The sequence below is a fragment of the Lagopus leucura genome, unplaced genomic scaffold (genome assembly GCF_019238085.1).
Source record: "Lagopus leucura isolate 7727_CA_CO unplaced genomic scaffold, USGS_WTPT01 Super-Scaffold_100016, whole genome shotgun sequence".
Lineage (NCBI taxonomy): Eukaryota > Metazoa > Chordata > Aves > Galliformes > Phasianidae > Lagopus > Lagopus leucura.
The window spans coordinates 11012338-11033333 of record NW_024962270.1 but is presented as its reverse complement, the minus strand read 5'-3'; the positions used below and the strand labels follow the sequence as shown (position 1 = coordinate 11033333).

At 40.4% G+C, this 20996-nt stretch overlaps 1 protein-coding gene across 1 annotated transcript in view; it reads right to left on the bottom strand.

The window, feature by feature from the left end:
- The window catches only part of TRPC5 (transient receptor potential cation channel subfamily C member 5), a 63248-nt gene that overhangs the window by 24144 nt on the left and 18108 nt on the right, over positions 1–20996 (bottom strand). Inside the window, exons 4-5 of the mRNA XM_042876515.1 lie at positions 6523–6859; positions 3146–3285 (exon numbers count right to left, since the gene is read on the bottom strand). Coding sequence (XP_042732449.1) covers positions 3146–3285; positions 6523–6859 — 477 coding nt within the window. The remainder of the gene's footprint in view (positions 1–3145; positions 3286–6522; positions 6860–20996) is intronic.

Below are 20996 nucleotides of genomic sequence, written 5' to 3'. Positions count from 1 at the left end.
CTCTAGAGATATTTTTGGGATATCAGCTTTTCTCTGGGGGTTTCTGGTATGTGGGCTGTACTGAGCTAAAGTTTGATAACAGGTCTTTGGAATTGGATAACTGTGGGTAATTCAGGTCCTTGCACTGATATATAACATCCTTCTCTTATAATATTTAAAGGGGTTCTGACTGCTCCTTAGTAGGTACAGATCATTTCCAATTACCTTTCTTCTCTTTTTCCTCCTGAATACTACCATACCTTTGAAACATTGCTTATTTCAGGATGAATGTGAGAGAGAGACAGAAAGGAGAGAAGAAGGCAAGCAGTGAACTAAGGAACATAAGAAGTGAATGCTTTCCCTCTGCCAAAAAAGCGCCAACAGCCCAGAACCAAAACATGTTCTTCATATTAATTTTCTTATTAGTTAATTTGCCGTGGCAATTTTAGGAAAGTTGCTTAGGCAGAGGTCATAATTACAGCCAAAATACTGGATACAATTGAGTGCATCAGTTATAAAATTAACTTGGTTTGTAACGCAGCTGTAAAAGCAGAAGCATTATCTGAGCCAGATGCAGCCAGATGTAAATAGGTAACATGAAAGAGCTGGTTGTAAACACACAACTTCTCTGGCAGTAGAGAACGGAGTTCAAGACATTTTAACATCGAGGAATTATTTATCTTTTTTAGCATTTATTTCTGCTGATTTAACACATAAAAAGGCAATAATGTACTTAGGATTGTATCGCTAGTACTGTAGCCAGAATGTTTAGGACTCTAAAAACTTTTAAAATACTTTTTAAAAGGAAATGGTATCAATATATCACTGGCAGATGAGTTTGTAGGGACTTCCCATTTAAATCTGAAGGTGCAATACATAAATTCACATTTTTCTCAAGGAGGCAACTAAAAACAATAGTTTTAAACTGTTCCTCCATATGAGGGCACTGAGACATGATAGAATTTCAATGTGACATGTGATTGCTTCTGAAATTTCCAAACTGTTCATTATTTCATGAACATAACAGCCTGAGCTTGTTAACTTGATTTGAAGATGGGTCTTAAAACATTTACAAACAGGTGGACATTTTAAACTTTTCTGCCAATAATTAATCAACAGTGGGAGTGGATAGATGTGATCAGCAAGCCTCCCCTTCCTGGAGGGAAGATTTGCACAGCTTCCTTCTGCATGCTGACTGGACACATCAGCCCTGGGGCTCTGTGCCAGGATAGGATGCATGTAAAGGACTGTGAAAAGGTCCTCATCTCACATCTATTTTTAAAGCAATTTGCTAGGATTGTATTTTGGCTCCTTGCTTGGAAAACAACAATCACTTTTGAACTGTCAACTGCAGGTAGCAGAGAAACTGATTTCAGAGTTACCTAATGAAAAGGCTAGAGTTGTTCAATTTAGGCTTCAGAAGATGAAAAACAAAGTATACAGAGTAGTTCAAACAAGTTATAACAGACAGGCATATTTATCCTTCCTCATTACGTGATAATTCAATGCAGAAAACGAAAACTGATTAAGAAAGTATTTTTACCCTATAATTAGACTGAAGATTTCATTGTTACAGGACAATATTGAGGCCAGGACTTGAAACCAGTCAAATCAGGGGAAAAAAAGTATCCACATAAAAATTAGGATGGAAAACATAACCATCAGTATACAATTTATTTTCCTGATATTTGGCAGAAGGCAGAAACGTCCATGTAATCCTTCGGAGTTCTAAGAAATGTTAGACTATGGTATGTTGGCATATATACCAGCTGATTCCAGCCCTGGGCTGTTCTACAAATAGCAAAAAGCTTTACAAGTCTTGTTGCAAAAGACTTCGAAGCCATTATCAATGTTTTAAATCCTCGTGTCTCAGAGCATACTGCAACCTTTACTTGACATAGGTCAGAACTTCTGTGGGCATGCTGTTTCAGAGCTACCACTGTAGAAGGTTTTAAGCGCTTCTCAGTATTGTTTGACATTGGTCCTTATCAAGAGCAGATCTTAGGTTAGCCAGGTTTAATTCAAGTGGCACTGATCTGCACTCAAACGGATATATCCCTGCAATTATTCTGTATTCTTTTTTGTGCTGATGTACAGCTCTTTGTAGTTAGTCTCTGTGTTTCTGTAGTCCTTACAAAGTATATAAATGAAACTGTACTTCCTTTGTATGTCTGGTTTGGCTGTAAGTTTAAATCTCAGTGTGTGACCATGTAAGTTTGTGGATGCACAGCTCTTTTGGTAATTTGTATGTGAGAGAGAGAAATAAAAAGATTGTTAGCATTTTAGGATTTGTTTGTGAATGCTACAATTTTCAACATTTTCTGTATTGCTCACAGATTAAAGACCAGCCTTTCAAGTCTCTAATTTCCTCACTGGTTCTGAATGCCGGGAAAAAAAGATGTGACCTGTTTTTGCTTTGATGCTGTCACAGAGCTGCTTTTTCAGAGAGTAGCAACTGTCTTGAAGTTTTTCCCTTGAAAAACTAACTCACTACCATACAGCCTTCCGGATTTTCAACAGGCCGTGAAACAATACAGTTTTAAAGCTCCAGCATGTTGCTTTGTCATTTTCTTGCCTACAGATTAAACCTTGAATGTATATTCAAGAGGAGAAGCTGACTACTTTACATCAGATGGAAGCCACCTACAAGCAGGTGTGCTCTCAGCAGACTTTTCACAGACAAGTAATCTACAGATCATGGGTCTCAGTAACTACAGATTGTAAATCTTGGTTGTAGATGTTTTCAGATAACCCTATTCTTCTTGTTCCTTTATTACTTTATTTAAAAATCACGCCTTCGTGAAATTTAGCATTGTTGAAAGAGATCCAATGTCAGCATGGAAAACAAAAGGTATCGTGGGCAACTGAGTAGCTACAAAATGCACAGCAAGTGGGGAAGCTTCCACCCAGTGCCCAAACAATCTAATTCAATATTAGTCAAGGAGTAGTGATGGGAAGGAAGGTCATTCTCTACACAAATTAATAAGCTTTCCAGGTGAATTTTCAAATCTGAACTGTTGCGGTAGCAGCAATTCTTAGACGTCTGTAATTGTGTGCTTGACTTTCTATCCTGTATACCAGGACATTGTGTGCTTTGACTGTTTCTATCCTGTATACCACAGTTCTCACAAACAAATTACAAATTCTCTTTCCCAAGTTACTGTACCTTGACATAGGCAACAATTTTAAGGGAGATAGTTGCAAGATAGAGGGAGTTCATTGCAAAATCCATCAGATTCCACCAGTCATGTACGTATTCATTGAATCCACCGTCCCACATTTCCTTGATTTCTCCCCAGATAAAACCTGTTGAAAGAAAGAGAGTTCACTGTCATGAGAAAGGTATTTTTTTCCATTAAAGCACTGTGTATATGTGATGTGGTACAACTATAAATTAACTGTGTAGAAAAAAATGCCTCATTCCTTCTGTCTTCTAGAAAGTAAAACTGTGCTGATTATGAGGCATTTTAGCTTCATTAGGAATGCTATCTAGAGAGATATGAGAAAGACCTACATTTCCTATGTAGGGCTGCAGATACAAACACAAGAACACTATCTAAAACCTGAAGTTAGCTGTAACTACCTGAAGTTAATTGCAACTAGCATGAGTGGATTGACTCAGATGAAATTTGTTTTATACGAATGAAATATTTAAATCACTGTATTTGGTATAGTTTTTAGTGTATTGTCTGCTTCCACAGTAATCTGTGGCTCAGATGCACAGTACAGATGTTTTCTGACCTCCTCTGCAGAACATACAACACAAGTGTACCAGCTTCTGCATACCAGTATGTTCCCTCCCTGACCTGGGAACACCACAGCAGAGATGAAAGAAGTGAATTCATTCACTACACTCAGTCACTGCATTTATGCATCTTGCTGCACAAAAAGCCTAGGGACTATTTGGGGGGGGGGGGGGAAAAAAAAAAAACAAAACTAAAAGGTACAGCTCAGCATGAAAAAGGGCACTGCAGCTTGGCATCATATCTCTCAGCAGTGAGTCACATCATGCCAACCACGGCTATGGGTTTTGTGAGGTGAGAATTTGTTCCCAAAGCAATGGCGATAGCCCATCCTCTTTACTCTGAAATGCCTTCTGGTAATAATTGGTAGCATTTGCTAACCTTCACTTTACCTCTCTGCTGCCGCAGGGGTAAAACAGTGAGCTTCCATAGCTCATTATCAGTCTGCTACCTGGCATAACAGTTTTATTATAAGTAACTTATGTGCCCTTTATTTAAGATCTATTTAAGTACTTTTAAGAACCTAAGCCCAATTTAAAAGTGAATGGCAGGTAAGGTCACCATGTTTCTGAGTACATCCTTAGAGCTCTCAAATGTTTTGAAATAGCCACTTTACAATATCCTTGAATGAAGACCTGAAATGCACATGAAAAGAGACAGAACAAAATACACATCAAGCTGTACTACCGCTGCAGTTACTCAAATATCTACCCATGCCCAACCACGAATACTGCAGTGGTCACTGAAATGCCACTCCCAATTCATTTTTAGGACCTGAAAGTTCAATCTGAAAAGCAGATAATGTTGAAATGAACCGCTGCAAACATCCGAATATCAGTCTCAGCCCTTCAGCTTCCAGTCAGCAGGTCAATGGTCAGACAAGCATAATGTCAAGGCCAATAAGGTAATTTTATTACAACTGCCTCCAAATCTTTGCATGCACACAAAAACATAGAATAAATCAATGGGGAAGAGTCTGTTGAAGAACTCATACACTGTATTTATAGTGAGTTATCACTGCTGGTTACTATAGTTACAGCAATGCTGTGTGTGCTTGTTCACTCTCTCTCCTTTTGTAGTGGAAGATATTTCATAAATAATTACCTTTAATCGGGTGAAACTGTTCTAATTTCTCCATGCAATAAGCAATCCCACAATATCCCTATTTATCTGAAACAAAGGAACTCAAAAGTAAGAATAGAAAACTGTAGCAGGCTATTCTGAAAGGCTTTTTTGTATGGATTATCCTTTCATCTGCACATCAATTTTGCTGAAGTGCCCACCATTTCCTTCAATTTAAACCATGAAGTAAAGGATAAAATGAAGAAATCACCTTAGTTCAGAAAAGACATTCAGTTTTCTCAGCTTATTCTGAAGTTTCTACCTGCACATACATTTCAATGCCATAACTTAGTTTAATGAGATAATGAGGTTTGAGTTACCTTTTTTAAGTTGCAATGAAGCTACACAAAGAACAAAATGCCCTCGGTCATGATGGAAAGTGATTTGTGAGCATGATTGCAACTCTTTTTCTTTACACATTTCCCATCAGCACTTTTAGCTTTGGCGCAGTGAAGTCCACTCAGCACAGCACCCGTTTGCTGCTGAGCCACCACAGAAAGGAAGAGCTGGGTCCTGGCGCTAGGCCAGGAGAGGCACCAGCAGGGAGAGTAGAGGTGGACACATAAGAAGCCATGAGGAGCCACTAGGAGAGCTCTGGAGATGGAGGTTTGCTGAGAGAGATGCCCCTTACTGTGCTGTCTGCAACAGCACAAGCATGGCTTTCCAGGCCCTTGACCCCAAGCATAAAACTGCAGCTCACTAATAACTAGCTGGGGGCTGTGAACTGAGCTAGAGTGCACAGAAAGGCTGAAAGAGAGACAGGAGAGCATGAAAATCATTGCCCCAAGTGTGCCTCATAGTATCACCTCAGCTCTCAGTGGTGCTACATGCTAATGGCAGAGCAAAGGAGATGGGGGCCTAAGGAGAAGAGAGATGATATTCCTAAGAATCCTAGGTTTTCACCTTCTGTTGCCTTTGAGCTCACTTTGAAAGGATAAATACACCTTACCAAAAATGCACCTAAATTTGCTTCTCTGCTCTTCTCCTCTAGTGGCTTTATTTACTTTTTCCCATCTCACCTTGCTACCTCCTCACCCGTGCATCCTGCCTTTGGGGTCCAGGCACCCCACAGTTCTTGCCCAAGCCAGAACAGGTAACAACCTGAGGTTCAACCTGCTGTATTAGATACCCCTTCTTCTGCCTATACTGGAGTGATTGATACTGATTTGTTCAGTGTATACCAGCACAGAGGCATAAGGCAGAATGAGATTTATCTTCCCTTCTCTGCTATCCTGTGGCCCAGGAACAAGCAGGGCAGGTACCTGTGTGCTGACTGCCAGAGCACATCAGCGAGAAGACAAAAGCCTTTGGCTCTGCCCCCTGCCATGCATCAGCCAGCAGAAGGAAGCCAGCATTCAGGTGGCTTTATTTGATACTACCATGACCCAGTAGCTAATTCTTGCACAGATGATGTGGGAAGCGGGGAAGAGAGCTGTGTCTGTTCAGGTTTACTCGGGGTCATCTCTAAAGGCATGTCACATGGCAAAAGGGACAGCAGAAGAGCCCTAGGCCAACAAGATCTGTTGTACCAGAAGGAGCCCAGCTGTTTCATGCAGCTACTGAAGCTGGCTGCCAAATCGCTTTACAGGATGATGATGCTGAGATCAAGTCTCCATACAGTTGCCATGGGTGCGAGGCAGGAGACTGCAGGTCAAGCATTCTTGTGTTCCTGACTTACCTAGAACCCAGGGCAGGATCATCCACTCCACGATGGTGGGAGGCGGTCCCTGCATGTGAAGGTCAGTCCTGACGATATGCTGCGATGCCAGCAGGAGCATGAAGAGGAAGGTTAGGTATGAGCCGGTGTGGCAGATAAACTTTATAAATGGCTTTTTAATGAACAGTCCCAGCCTGCTCTTCGGTGCAATCAGATATGCCACAGATAGCACAGGGAATAGCAGTCCGATGGTGACACAGGTCAAGAGTTTTACGGCCCAGTGTTTCCGCCTCCAGCCTGGAAAACCATCATACCAAAGTGTTGCTAGTAGCTGCTGGCAGTTTGGCTGAGCAACAAACTGAGAAGGAAGAAAAAAGAAAGCTTATTACTGACTCGTACTTCATGTATGCTCTTCCTTATCTTACAGAGATCCTTATACAAAACTTTGGGCTGGATATGGGGTAGAACTCCACTCTTCTTTTGTGCACAGGATTTCAGATTTCTTCTAAGAGATCTTTTCTATTTGAATCATCATTCAGTATATCAGGTACTCGCGATATATAAAGCCTCATCCAAAAGTGATACAACTAAAATTACTATGAGCTTTTTCTCTTCTTATGGTTTTCCTTTCAGAACATTTTAGGTTTCGACAGTCTCAAACAAATCACTGTCAGCATCTTTAAAAAGTGACTAAAAGAGAAGTCAGGAGGGAAAAGACGGAATGCTCCAAGTGTGTGCATGTGTGCATGTGTTAGAGAGAGGGAGAGAAGATGTCTACACATTGTGTGGGGTGCTGCACATGATTTTGTGCAAGGACTCCAGCATATGTGTGTGTGGGCTGAGCTGGGCATGAGACAGCATGCAATAATGCAAAGTTCAGCCAGGTGACATCTGCTGAGAAGCAGGACAGCACATTTGTAAACGTGTCTCTTTATTAAGGAAGAGAGCAATTGTAAAATGTAGGAGATTAAACAGAAGCAAAAAGAAACCTTTGATCACAGCAGCAAAAATGACATTTGAAAGTTTACTTTCTCGCTGTAAAATAAAACAGCTTTGTGTTGGTGATACATTGCATTTCAGTGACTCCATACAAGAAGTGCTCAGGTTGTAACTCCTGACTGTTTTAATACCTAACAACCCTTGGAATTTCAGACTCAAGCCAAAATATTTCTGGCCTATGCCAGAAGACTTATGTTCTTGATTATAACTAGACAGCCCCATGATTTCCTAAACTTTTCAGACCCACAGCTAATTAGAGATATCTGCAAGATCAAGAAGGTTGCATTTATGTATTGGAATTTTAACCCATATTAATGAAGCTAAGCAATGACACAGGTTGCCCTGAGAAGCTGCAGAATCTCCTTGGAGATCTTCAAAGGCTTCTCAGCATGGGCCTGGGCACCTTGCTCTTGTGGCCCTGCTGGAGCTGGAGCATGGGTGGCACCAGCTGGACCCAGAGCTCACTTCCAGTTTCAGCAATTCAGCTCTTTTAAACTCAGATTTCTGACTGTGCTCTGCAAGTTTAAAAGCAAACTTCTGTTTTCAGGATATCTGTTATTTTTGCTCTAATTACATTTAAAACAAACAAACAAAAAATAACCAACTGTTTGAGCATGGATACAGCTATCAACAAAAACAATCCTGTCACAGCATCTGTGACCAGGACATGGCTGTATCAAAAGAATCACACTTCCAATTGACTATAGTACTAACAGCATTCATCAAGAAGAAACCTCTGAGCAACCTGAAGATGATACTACTGTTTATTACACTTGGCTCATACATATTTAAAGGGGTTCTCTGTGAGGGATGTAGTGCTAACATGCTCTACATCCCCCAGCAGAGAAGCCAGATGTTATCAGCAAAGTACTCTTTCACCCCCATAATTCAAAGCAGCTCTTGGAAGGAAGATCTGTGGTGGCAAAGGGCCTGGATTCTAAATACCAGATTCCTTCTTAGTGCTCAACCCTGGAAGAAGCTCCCATCAGATACCATTCCCCACAGTGCTGACACAGGCCAGGGCTACAGATACATGGCCGTCCTTAACACATCTTTGATTTGTGCCCAGAATTTGCCATAGCTCTTAGTTACCTGAAGATCACATTTGGTGTAACAGAGACTTCTTAAAGGTAGTTTCAGCACACACCTGTATCTTTAAAAGATTCTCTCGCTGCCAGAAGTGCTTAGCATTATTTAGCATGCACAGGGACTTTCTATATGCAATTCTCAGCACTCTATACCGGCAGAGCACTATCACTGCCATGTTCAAAATGGGAAACCAACGTGGAACAGAAGGAAAAAACAAGATTTCCTCAGTATCTGAGGAAAGACAGCAGCAGAACTCATGGCTGGGGTCCCTCAGGACCTGATCCTGAAGCACAAGTCAGCAAAGGAGTCCCAAGCTGCTGTTCTGACAGCAAGTAGTATCTGAAGGCACTTCTCTAGAGCTCCCACAGGACCTGAACACAGTCTGGGATCGGCACCAGGAACAATGTACAGAGGGAGGGGAAAAAATCAACCAAACAACTTTTCCTGCATCTCTTGTATTTCTCTATTTTTTCCTAGAACAGATTTTTGGTGTGAACAATGTTGTAGAAAACAAAATAGTATGTGACAGAAGTCAGGCAAAGTCTGACAAAACCATTCATTTCTGCAGGTATTTTTTGATTTTGTGAATGTATCTTAAACGCTCTAACAGGCTGCCTGTATCAGAATCACACTGCTTTTGGCTTTCGGTAGTTCAAAGATATGGACTGATCAAAATTATTACCGAAAACAAAATCTCCAGGAGGCATAGAAGGCATTTCTGAAGTTGGACATTTACATGTTATTACTACAGTAAATGTGGTTGCTGCATCTTACGTAGAAGCGACACAACACAAGTGGGCACAAGAAAAGAAAATAAAAGTGCATCTGATTTGGGATTAACTTACACATACAGCAGAAACTGGGCAGTAGCTGATATGGAGACGAACTCCAGAAAAAGCAAAGACCTGTTGCTCATAACTACCTGAAAGTGTGTGATGGTGAAATGCGAGACCTGGGGATGGTGATGAAAGAAACAATTCTACCGAAATTGAAAAGAACATCAAGCATTGATTCTCACTTGGTTTGTTTTTTAATCTGTTGTTTCAGAACAGTCAGGACGTTAGGTTTAAAAGCAAGAAGATACGGAAGGCTACACTGCAGTATTTTTTCATTTAAGATCACAAACAGGAGCTGTGACCGCTCGTGTTCTGCAGTCATTTGCATGGTAATAGATACTGCTGTTTCTCAGAGATGAGACACAACTTTTTGTTGAGGGGAAAAATGTATACACGCATTTTCTCTTTATCACATATGATAGAAACCTTTAAGGGGAGAACAAACTGTTTTTCCCTTGAGTCAAAGTCAGAGTCATTTGAGAAATCAAATGACTATGTTCCTCTGGTTGCTGTGCAACTTGTGAGCATCTTAAAAGTGCCTCCTCTCTGCCTAATAGCTCATTTATAAAATCTGCTCTCCAAATTGCATCTGATGTTAGTTCTTCAGATGGAGAGAAATTCACACATCATGAAAGCACAGCTTTAAAGATCAGGTTGGCATAAGGCAACGGAAATGGAAAAAGCCATTACATTTTCCAATCGAGCCCATCTCAACATCACTAAAAATGGCCTGGGGGAAATTTAAGCAGACCACACTCAAAAAGGCCCTCCTAATGTCATAAACCACCAAATGTTGCCATTATTAAAGATAAGTCTAAGCACTTACCAATGCAGGATTTCACTAACTCGTCTTAGTAAAACTCATTAATCACAGTGTTAAAATTAGTAAATACTACAGCTTCGCTTCCACATGGCACAAAGACTACAGCTGGCTGAAATGCAGTGTTTTCAACCTGCAGAAACACTGCAATTATCTGGCTACTTCTCTGCATACTACTGCAAATGTCAGTCTCATCTTTGTTTCTAGGTGTTGTTACCAGAACCCGTTGGCTAAACCACTGATTGCTCAGCTCCTTAAAGACTGTGCAGCACTAGTGAGGCTATAGCAATACACATAACATTCAAAACAGGGAAAAGCTCATCTCTAGCCTTTTTTAGGTGTGAAATGGCCTGAAATTGTAATAGAATTGTGGGACTTTTGTTTTCATTTATAATTTAAAATTTATTTACAAAGTTTAGGAAACAACCTTATTTTTATTTTGCAAATAGGCCAAACTGAGATCTGGAAAAGCAAGCTGACTTCTCCAGTATCACTTATTTGAAGGCCTTTCCTGAATATAAGTTCTGTCTCAATGTAAGTATGGTCCCAAAGGCGTTTTTCATCTTTTTTTTCAAAGCCTTTTCTTTTTGCTGTAGGTAGAAATACCGCATATCACAGTCTTTTATCATTTCACATGAACATACCATATGTGACAGGATTTGGTATCAGTTAAAGTTTCTGCACAGTGAAAAGGGAAGATCTTGACCGTTTAAGAAAAATTACACATTGTCCCAGTTTTGTAGGTGGTCCACAGTCAGTGGCAGATGTTCTGTACCAGGTGCTCTGTTTGAGAAGACGAGTATGAGTTGTATTTCTGTATTTCTTCAGCAGCTAACAGGCAGGGCTCCTTCTCATTATCTGACAAGAAGAACCTGTCCTTAGCTGAAGATGCAGTCATTCAGTGAGCAATAAGATGCAATTCAGAGTACCTTCCTTGTGAGGACAATGCTGTTCTGTGGACAAGACGCTTCGTCTAGCCTCTGAAAATGGAGATAAATTACTCCATCTTTTCAAGAAGTGAGATCAGCAACTTCACTCACGATTGGGAAACTACTGAGGGCAGAAACTACTGCAGTATGAAGTCTTCTGTGTTCTTTCCTTTCCCTTTTTCCTTTCAGTCCTGCCAGGCTGTAACATTTGGCTTGCATCTGGATTGTGCAATTAGAGAATTTCATTCTCAATGTTCATCATACTCATTGTCACCTGATCCTCTACCAAGGGGAATGTTTTTAAGGGAAAACAGCAGCTGCTGGATGGAGTATCTTTTTCTTAATATCTAATCTTAACTGATGTTTTTATGTCACCTATATTTTATTTCTTGGGAATTAAATGCTTTCTGCAAGCTGTGCCATTAATATAAATATCAAACACAGAAATTATATTCCACCCCCCCTCCCCTTATCTATGGGGAAATCCCTTATCTCTCACAGTCAGAAGTAATTTAGGATCAGACACAGATGGGCTGAGATGTGAATGCCTCGGGGAGCATCTGAAATAGCTCCCTGATAGACATCACAGGGGCTGAGCACAGTATCTCTCTGCGTTTATTCTGATTATCGTGACGGCTGCCAACAGGCTCTTCTGTTTGGAGTTTGTTGGAGTTCTTTTCTGTACTCTTGCTGCAGACAGCGATAGTGAATGCTCTTCATAGATGAATAAGCACTAATTTGTAACTGCAGAGCCCTGCGTTAATAAGCAGGACCGAGTTCTTCTGTTAGTCAGCTACATCAGCTCCCAGTGAGGTTAACACTGAGAACCAAATGTGGCATGAGAGCCATAAAATTAACTTTGGTCTCCCTGACACTTATATTGATAAGTTAGACTTCACCAATAGTGCTATACCCCACAGCAACTATCCAAAACACAGCAGCTAGATGCAACACTTTTTGAAGTGTTAGCTGCATTTGGGGTTATTGCTATTTTATATACTATAAGTTACTTATTATAAACATTATATTGCACTACATTAAATTACACTATATTACAGTATTATGTTATGACTATATTCCATAGTAATTATCCAAAACATGGCAGCTGCATAGCGGCAAGGTTCCTGTGTTTGAGGGTATTATTATTTGCGCTGTCCTTTACAATTAAAGTTATTCTGGCTTTGAAAAGGCAGACTGTCACACAAACTGAGCTGGATTTTGCAGTCTGCGTGACAGTTGGGTAAATGCAGCGTCTGATGTAGTGGCATTAAGTATATATTTTAGCTAATTCTGTAAGAAATGTAGGATTCCTGTGAATCTAATTATATCATGGAAAAGATAAATGCCATTGCCATTCTCCAGTCACTGCACATCCTGCCAAGTGCCTTATGCTCTCTCCCTGGGGCAGTCATCAGGGTGAAGATGTCTCTGAGGACACACACAGCCCCAGTTCAGGTGAGCAGATGAGGCCAGGCTGTGCAGCAGGACTGTGCCCCTCTTAGCCCATACTGACACAGCTCTGGGGAGCATATCGTTCTCCTTCGCTTCCAAACCCTCCAGACGAGCCTGCATGAGTAGCACGATGCATTTCCATGCAACAGAAAAACTATTCTGCCTCCATTTTCTAACCAAGGAGAAGAAAGGAAACGTGATTGTTGTATCAGTTTGAAATTCCAGCGGCAATACTCAAAAGAGTTACATTTCTAAATTAGCTCAAAAGCAGAAGAGAGAAACTATATGTGGCCTCATTTGAAGCCTGCTGCTGAACGCAAGCGAGCCCTGTGAGATCTGATATTCTACATAAGAAATTCCAGCCCCTCAAGTGTGCAGCGTTGAGAACAGTGAGATGAATAAGAAAATACTCTTTCTTAGCACTTTTTTTTTTAAAGTTCAACCTTGTTAATGACTGCAAAGTTATTTACATTCTGCTGCTAAAGCATGAACTGCAGAGGGTAAACACCTAATGGTTGTTCATCCCGTTAATTAAGTACTTTCTGCAACAGAGAAAAAAGCAAAAAATGAAACAAAGAAGCCTGGAGGGGAAGCTGGGTAACTCAGCCATAGCTACAGACTGTAGTTCAACATTCTCCATCAGGCACTTCCAAGAGATGATATTTTTCTGTTTTTTTTTTATTTTTTTCCCCTCGAGAAATTACAGGATGAATATCCTATGAAAACACAGCTGCTATTCACATGCATGTTACTTCAAACAGTGAAGCACTGATGCAAATCCAGTCATTTCTGTCATTAGAAGATCACTAGCTCAGCTGGAAGAGTCCTTCAGGAAAACCTGGTGCTACCCAAATCACTCAATCCCTCTGCTGGTGGATAAAACAAACTCCAGATCCTCCACAGATGAACATATGGCCTTAAATTATACAGAATTTTGTTTAATCTGTTCTTAGAATATTTTAAGTGACGATGACACATGAATCTTAACTAAAGGTCTCTCATTCATAACATGTCTTGATGGTAGCAGACATGAACTGAGTTCAAGCTGTAGCAGCTAGTAAGTCCCCTGTGATGTGAATGCTAGCAAAAGGTAAGACTGCACGAGTGCCAAAAACCTGCTACCATTCCATCAAGATTCATAGTTTTCATGAATTTATGTTGGACTGGTTTAAACATTTAAAGAGAAGAGGCCCTGTATATTCTAAGACGAAGGTAAGACCCAGTAAATCCTGGGTGCCCACACACAGAAGAAGCAATTAACAAAATATTTAAGCTTGACATTAAATTCATCTCTTCTCAGAGTGTTTAAATGTGTGTTTAGCTATAGATTTGTATTTATGGCTTCTGCCAGCAGGATTTAAGTGCAGGTGTAAATCCAGCCTTGAATAAAGGCGAACTGCTGAACAATGCTTCTGGAGACAAGCTGTTACCAGCAACCCCAGAACAGCTCTTCTGGGTCAAAGCCTGAGCACAAGCCCAAACGAAAGCACAGAGCTTTCTAGCAGGAAAAGAAAAAAAATCAGTATGTATTTTAGCAGATAGCAGAATGCAGCTGATAAATAAATTCACATAGAATTATCCCAGCAAATATTTCAGAGTAGAGTTGTGTTGCAAAGGTTAAGCAGGCACAATTCAGATTCCAAAGACAGTATGCTACAGTGTGCAACTAACAGAGGGTCAGTTAATCCACAACACGCTAACTGCTCTCCCAGAGCGAAACAGACTCCTCATACAGGAGCACTGAAAAACCACTCAGGCTAAGAACTGCTTAGAGACAAGTCTTGCAGACTTTCTTATGTCCTCTTGCAGGTAGCAAGTTACAGGTCTTGCAGATGAACACTGGGAGCTCTCGCAGGCTTTAGCTGAAGTGGAGAAGATACTGACTTTTAACTAAAGGGTTGAGTTTATTCTCCCTAGTGAATGTTTAACATTTATATTAAAAAAGTGATAAGTAAAGCGAACACAAGAATTTTAAAAGTCATTCACAAGTATTTTTAAACACATGCCTACTTTACCCTATTAGTGTTAATAAAAACTTCTAAAAACATTTTCTATTTTTTTCCTTTCTAACCTGAGAAATGTCTGTGCTGAAACTATTTAACTTTGGTTTCCTTTTTCTTTCTACCTTACCTTCTCCTCCAATATCCAGGAGAGACCAGCATATTGAAAACACTTCTTGCATCCTTGGGAACCTCTGAAGTCTTGCTCTGCTTCTGAGTGATGCCACTGCTATGGGTTGAGGAGTACATACTCTGTGCTCAAGGATGTTTACCAAGTGGGATTGTGAATAAAGAACAAGAATGCAAAAATGGCAGTCTCAGCTTTTAACTGCTATTCTGCAGAAGATCTCAGCTAGGGGGATTATGGTTGACTCATCCATTCATCTCACTTTCCCTGGAGTGAAGAACTGTGGTGTAACCATGTCTCCAGTCACAGAACATCTGGATGATGATGGATCTGATGCGTACATAAGAGGCATAAGGGGAGTGGGATCTCAGTTCTTTTGTTTGTGGACTTTCAAACCACTCTTCACTGAGAGACAGAAGTGAAGATGAAATTCACAGAAATCAGATAATTAATAATGCTCATTTCTATATACAAAAGGGAGACTATACAGAGTTTATTGTTCTGGGCTATCATTCAAAGTGAATATGAAATAATAAGATATACTTACTCTTGAAGACTGATGTAAAGCTGTTTCCGAAAGCCCTTCTAAACTTTCAGATAAGGTACAACTGAGCACTTCGCTTACAAATACCAAGAATGTCACTTTTCCTTTCCAGTTTCTGTTGCCTATAGAAAGCCAATAAATCACACCCTGTACTTTAACTTTTGGCTTCTCGGGCCTCTTCTCTTGCTAGCAAGAAGACTGATGGGATACATGAAGCTAAGGGAAATGACAAACACAATAAATCACTCTTGAATGCTCTTAAAAGTGACAATCCCTTTAGCTTTCAACATACTTCCTGTCTTTGTCCAAGAGATCATTTAAGTCAGAGGCACAAGGCACCAAAAATGACTTCAAGAATGATCCAGGCATTTATTGCCTGATTCACATTACACTAATTCAAACAGAGTCCTTGTCCTTGACTGACATAACAGTCTCATGTTGTTTTTTAAAATCTCTGCATGACAAGATTAGTCAGAGATGATTTTGCTGTCAAAAGAGAGTCTTCTGCAGTTCTGTTCTGTGACAGCTGCAATATGCGCCTAACCTTCATCAAGTTAGAACATTTTGGTGTTACGTGAATAATATATCAAATAATACTGTTTCTTCAAATAAACATTCAAGTCCACTTTGTCAAACTGATGAACCATCAGACCTCTGAATATTTATTCTCCTTCTTTCAAGTCTGGCAAGAAGTCACACTTAAGCACTACTTCTTCTCATTTTTGTAACACAATGCAGCTGTATGGTTAATTTCCATGCTAATTTCCAAAACTGAATAAATAAATCTGATGACACAGCCCATATAGCAGTGGCTCCTGGATACATACAGAAAAATCTCGTCTTAAGGGTGCAAATGCAGATAGGTCTCCCCATCAGTCACTTCAAAGTCCTCCTCTTGAGACTGTTAATAGCAGCTCTGTTAGTACCCCATACATGGAAGATGTTGCAATGCGGTCATCAGTTTGATTGGACTGAGCCTGAGAAAAAACAGCTTCCTTTAGCAAAGGCCACTGTTCACACATCAGATGGCAACTTAGCTGCACACAATAATGAATGAATGCTGATGGAAAATGGAAGGTGACAGATGAGCATTGAGTGCTCCAGAAATCCCTAAACCTATGCTCAGGTTGATGGCGTAGGATAGAGCTGGAAACAGCATAGCTGCACCATCCTCAACATTCCCTCTGAAGGATACAGCTCTTTCAGGTCATGAGAAAAGGAAAAAGCTTCCGCAAGGAGCAGCTTTGCCTGCCCCATCTAGTCCTAATAAAGATCTTTTCATGATGTTGTATGATTTCATTCTACAAAATTGGAAGTGCAAGCCTTTTTATTAATCTCTTCTGAGTTCTGCAAGCTCACTGAAGAGCTCTCTTTTTATTGTGCTCTTAAAGAGTGTAATAAAAATATTCAGCCCTGTATCATACTGCCAGTCAGTGTGGCAAGAAAACAGACAATGCCATGGGAGAGCAACTCAGCACTGGCTGCAAGCAAAGACTGGATCTTGACTATCTGTCAGGATACCTGAATGGCTTTCAAAACAGGTAAACAAGGTGCAGTAAACGAGCTTTGATTCTCATAGCCCTTGCACGGCGTTTTTCACGCATCTGTGATATTTTTAAAAGCTCCTGTTACACACTAACTGAAGTGCCCTTAGAAATTCACCAGGTTTATGCACAGTCCCAGGAGAATGATGCTGTGCTTCTAACTGCAGCTACACAGCTGAAAGTCAGGACACAGCTAAAAAATATGTGGCATGGCAGGAATGGTCATTCATTCACTCCAGTACTGTCTCTCAGGAGGTACTTGGCTATGTAAATGACTTTGAAAAAAGAACTAGAACTTCTGAAGCTCCATCCTGAAGAGAAAACAGCAAAGAGCACTGTTTCTGAATTAGAAAAGCAAACAATTCCATTTCTTTTCTGTACTTAGAGTACAGTCAGTAAAAGAGACCAAGGTAACAGTTTCTGAGAGGGAATTTCATGCAATCCTTTGATGTAATGCAGTGAAAGTGCTAAGCAAAATGGTCTCAGATAAAATACATTTTTTCTGAGTGCTTTGTGTTGTGCATGTTTCTTACAGATATATCAATTGAACCAACTACTAGTACTGGAAAAATAGAAAGTATTAAAACCCCACTACTGTGATGTTTTGAAGATGTGATTGACCTGTGATGGAGATCAGGAAAGTCAAAATATGGTGAATACATATGGGTGCTATCGTGGTTATCAGATTGTTATATACACTTCATGCAACTTTAAATTACACCTCAAGAAGTAATCTGCTATTTTAGACTTGATTAGTTGCTGTACTATGGTTGCTTTACAATACTTTGGCAATCTAAAATACATTAAAGGACACAGAAATTATATCTGCATTCAGCCTGTTTCTATTATTTAATACAGTGACAGCACACTGTAATACAACTGTGCTTTAAATGACTATCAAGATCTTAAGACATGACTTTCCTCATCTTTTCTTAGAAATCCAAACAAATTAACAAATGCAGAGCTAACGTGGTGCCAGAACAACATAGTGAACATTGATCCCCAACAGCTGAGCTGTGCCTTTTTGTGTTAAGCTTTCAGCACCTTTTTTTCTTCCAAAATTAGTCATGAGTACAAGAATTTCAAGCTGGGGAATGTAAGGATGGAGCACAGTCCTGCCAAAAAGGACTTGGGTGAACTGGTGGGAGGCAAGCTGGCCGTGAGCCAGCAATGTGCTCTCAGCACAGAAAGCCAACCATAACCTAGGCTGCATCAAAAGCAGCAAGGCCAGAAGGGCGAGGGAGGTGACCTGCCCCTCTGCTCTGCACTGTGAGACCTCACCTGGAGTGCTGCATCCAGATGGGGAGTTCTCAGTACTCAGGAGAGACGTGGAACTGTTGGAGTGCATCCAGAGGAGGGCCACAAAAGTGATCCCACGGATGGAAAACCTCCCTGCGAGGGCAGGCTGAGAGCTGGGGCTGTGCGGCATGGAGAAGGGAAGGCTGTGGGAGACATGAGAGGGGCCTTCCAATGTCTAAAGGGGGGCTCTAAGAAAGAAGGGGACAGACTCTTTAGCAGGGTCTGTCGTGATAGGAAAAGGAGAAATGGTTTCAAACTAAAAGAGGAGAGATTTAGTCTGGATGTGAGAAAGAAGTTTTTTACAATAAAGGTGGTGAGGCAGTGGCACAGTTTGCCCAGGGAGGTGGTGGAAGCCCCGTCACCAGAGACACTGAAGATAAGATTGGACCAGGCTCTGAGCAACCTGATTGAGCTGTAGATGTCCCTGTTCATTGCAGACGAGTTGGACTAAATGATCATTAAGGATCTCTTCCAACTCAAACGATTCTATGAAGATAAATCCCTTATACTACAGAGCATTTATAGGAAAGCCTACTTTTCTCTTAGTACAAGAATTCATATGATCTCATGAAGATTATTTCTTCCAAAAGTGGAACTGAAGAAGTCTGGTTTTCACTGCCTGCCTGGGGGGATGCTTACATGGCAGTAGTACTCACCTGGATGAAGCCTTTGCAGTGAGGCCAATGTTAAAAGTACTGAACCAATGCAGTTTCCCTCAGCAGCCAGCCCTTGATCAGTCTTCTGTGAAGACTGAGGTGCTCGTGCCAGATTAAGATATGAAGTTTCATGTACCCTGAACATGCTCATTGGATTCCAACCAGGGAACAGGGAGCTGTATTGATGGCAGGGGAGACTGCTAATTACTTGCTAAAATTAACATACAAGAGCAGATTTTTCTCCAATAGTTAGGTGCCAAAACATGCAGATAATTTAACAGTGGAATTTCAAACTGCATCAGCAAGATAAGCATCTAATCTCCAACAGGTTTTAAGCACTTACCCAGATTATTCTGTTTAAAATCTGATCTCCTACTAACCTGCATATTTAGCAACTAACTAGCTTTGAAAACCTTTCCACCAAGGATTCTGTTTGGAGCAAGAACTATCCATAGGTGTCTAGGTTTTCCCACCAAGACTTTTTTTCTGTCCTGTATCTTCACATGCTTGAGATCATCAACCTGCACCAGGACTTCGAAGGCTGCTATTTTTCTGTATCTGGAGCAAAACTGGCACCTACTTTTCAGTATCAATGTGCAAAGGAAACAAAAAAAGGCACAGTAGTTTCAGCTCAAATGACCTGGAGAGAAAAACACTGAATAATGTCTGGTGAAAAGCACTCTGAATTCCCAGTCTACTGATGCTGATACAAAGCAAGAGTAAGTCTGAGTGTACTCTCTACTCCAAAATGTACAGTATAGCACCTCCATCCAAAGGCAGTGATCTGTTTACCAACTCCCTTTAAAAACAGCTTCACTACAAAAAATCTAGAAGTTGAACATACCTGCTTGATTAAGCTGAAATTGAATAGATTTGTATTTTGTGGGATTTTTTGACATTTATTTCACTCAAAAAGAAAAAGCTGCAGAAAATTTTCTCTTGCAATTCATCTAAAATCAATGTGAGATCACACATTCCTTATGTTGAATATAAAGAACTGCCAACTGCAGTAACAATTTACAGTCCCAGAAAATAACTCACATTCACTCTGGATTTTCATCTATTGCTATTGGAGATTTGACTTGTAAGGTTGTCAATGCTAAGATATAAAATAATTCTGCGGAACAAGATGATCTTCTACAAAGTCTGCCATTTCTGCAAAATTGCCTTTCATGAAACCAATCTTGCTTCCATTTCCTACCTTGTCCCTCACAAAAATTCTCTTAGTCTGATACTTTTCAGTCATGATTAAAAGGCATTTCTCAGTGTCTCCCCACTAAATATTCGTACTCTTTTTTTTTTCCGTTTCAGAAGCTGGCAGTGACATTCGTATCTTGCTTGGTATTTTGTATTGGACCAATTAAGACTATGAGGAAACTACTGCAAGATTTTGTTGCATAAAAACATAATGCTTCAGGCTGCATAAAACGCTTGTGAATAAGCAGATAGGATGAGTGGTTCAGTAGTGCTGGTTCCCTAAGCACCTTCATTCTGTCCCTGCCCTGGTAACAGCATTAGTTGGCAACACAGTTTGTGCTTATTTGCTATTATTCATGTGCTGGAATTGTCATGAATATCCCACAAAACATGGAACTTGTCCATATGTTTGGAATTCAGTCAAGTATATCCACCCCCATCTCCCTGAAAATAAAATAAAAGGATGAACACTGTCAAGCAAGCAAGCTTATATTAAGTTTGTTACATGACAATAAAAGAACCTCATGACTGTTCAGCACTACATCTCAAATACAGTGAACCTCTTCCAACTTATGATATCTTAATATGAACACAAGACGAGGGGAAGTCACAAATTTGTGCTTGGTGTCAATAGTGAGCCAGAACTCTGACACAATACCAAACTGTGCAGTGCTGGAGGTGTCCTGCTGCTGAAGGGCACACATGAGGGTTATGTCTGTGGCTACCTGGACAGTAAAAAAGAAGCAGTTTCCTGACCTTTTTAGATTCAAGGAATATCTGAACTGATATACTACACTACAATTCTCCAGACTAATTCTTCACTACTTGTTTGTGTCCCTAATGCACTTATGGTGTTACCTAGCACTGTCAGCTGGCATTAAAAGCAGAAATTGACATGAAGAGCAGTGAGGCCAGTGATACTATACTGAAATAGACCAGCAAGAGCAGTAAGTGACCACATGTTACATTGTAGAAAGCCTGAGGCTTCACCTCCAGTTTGCTG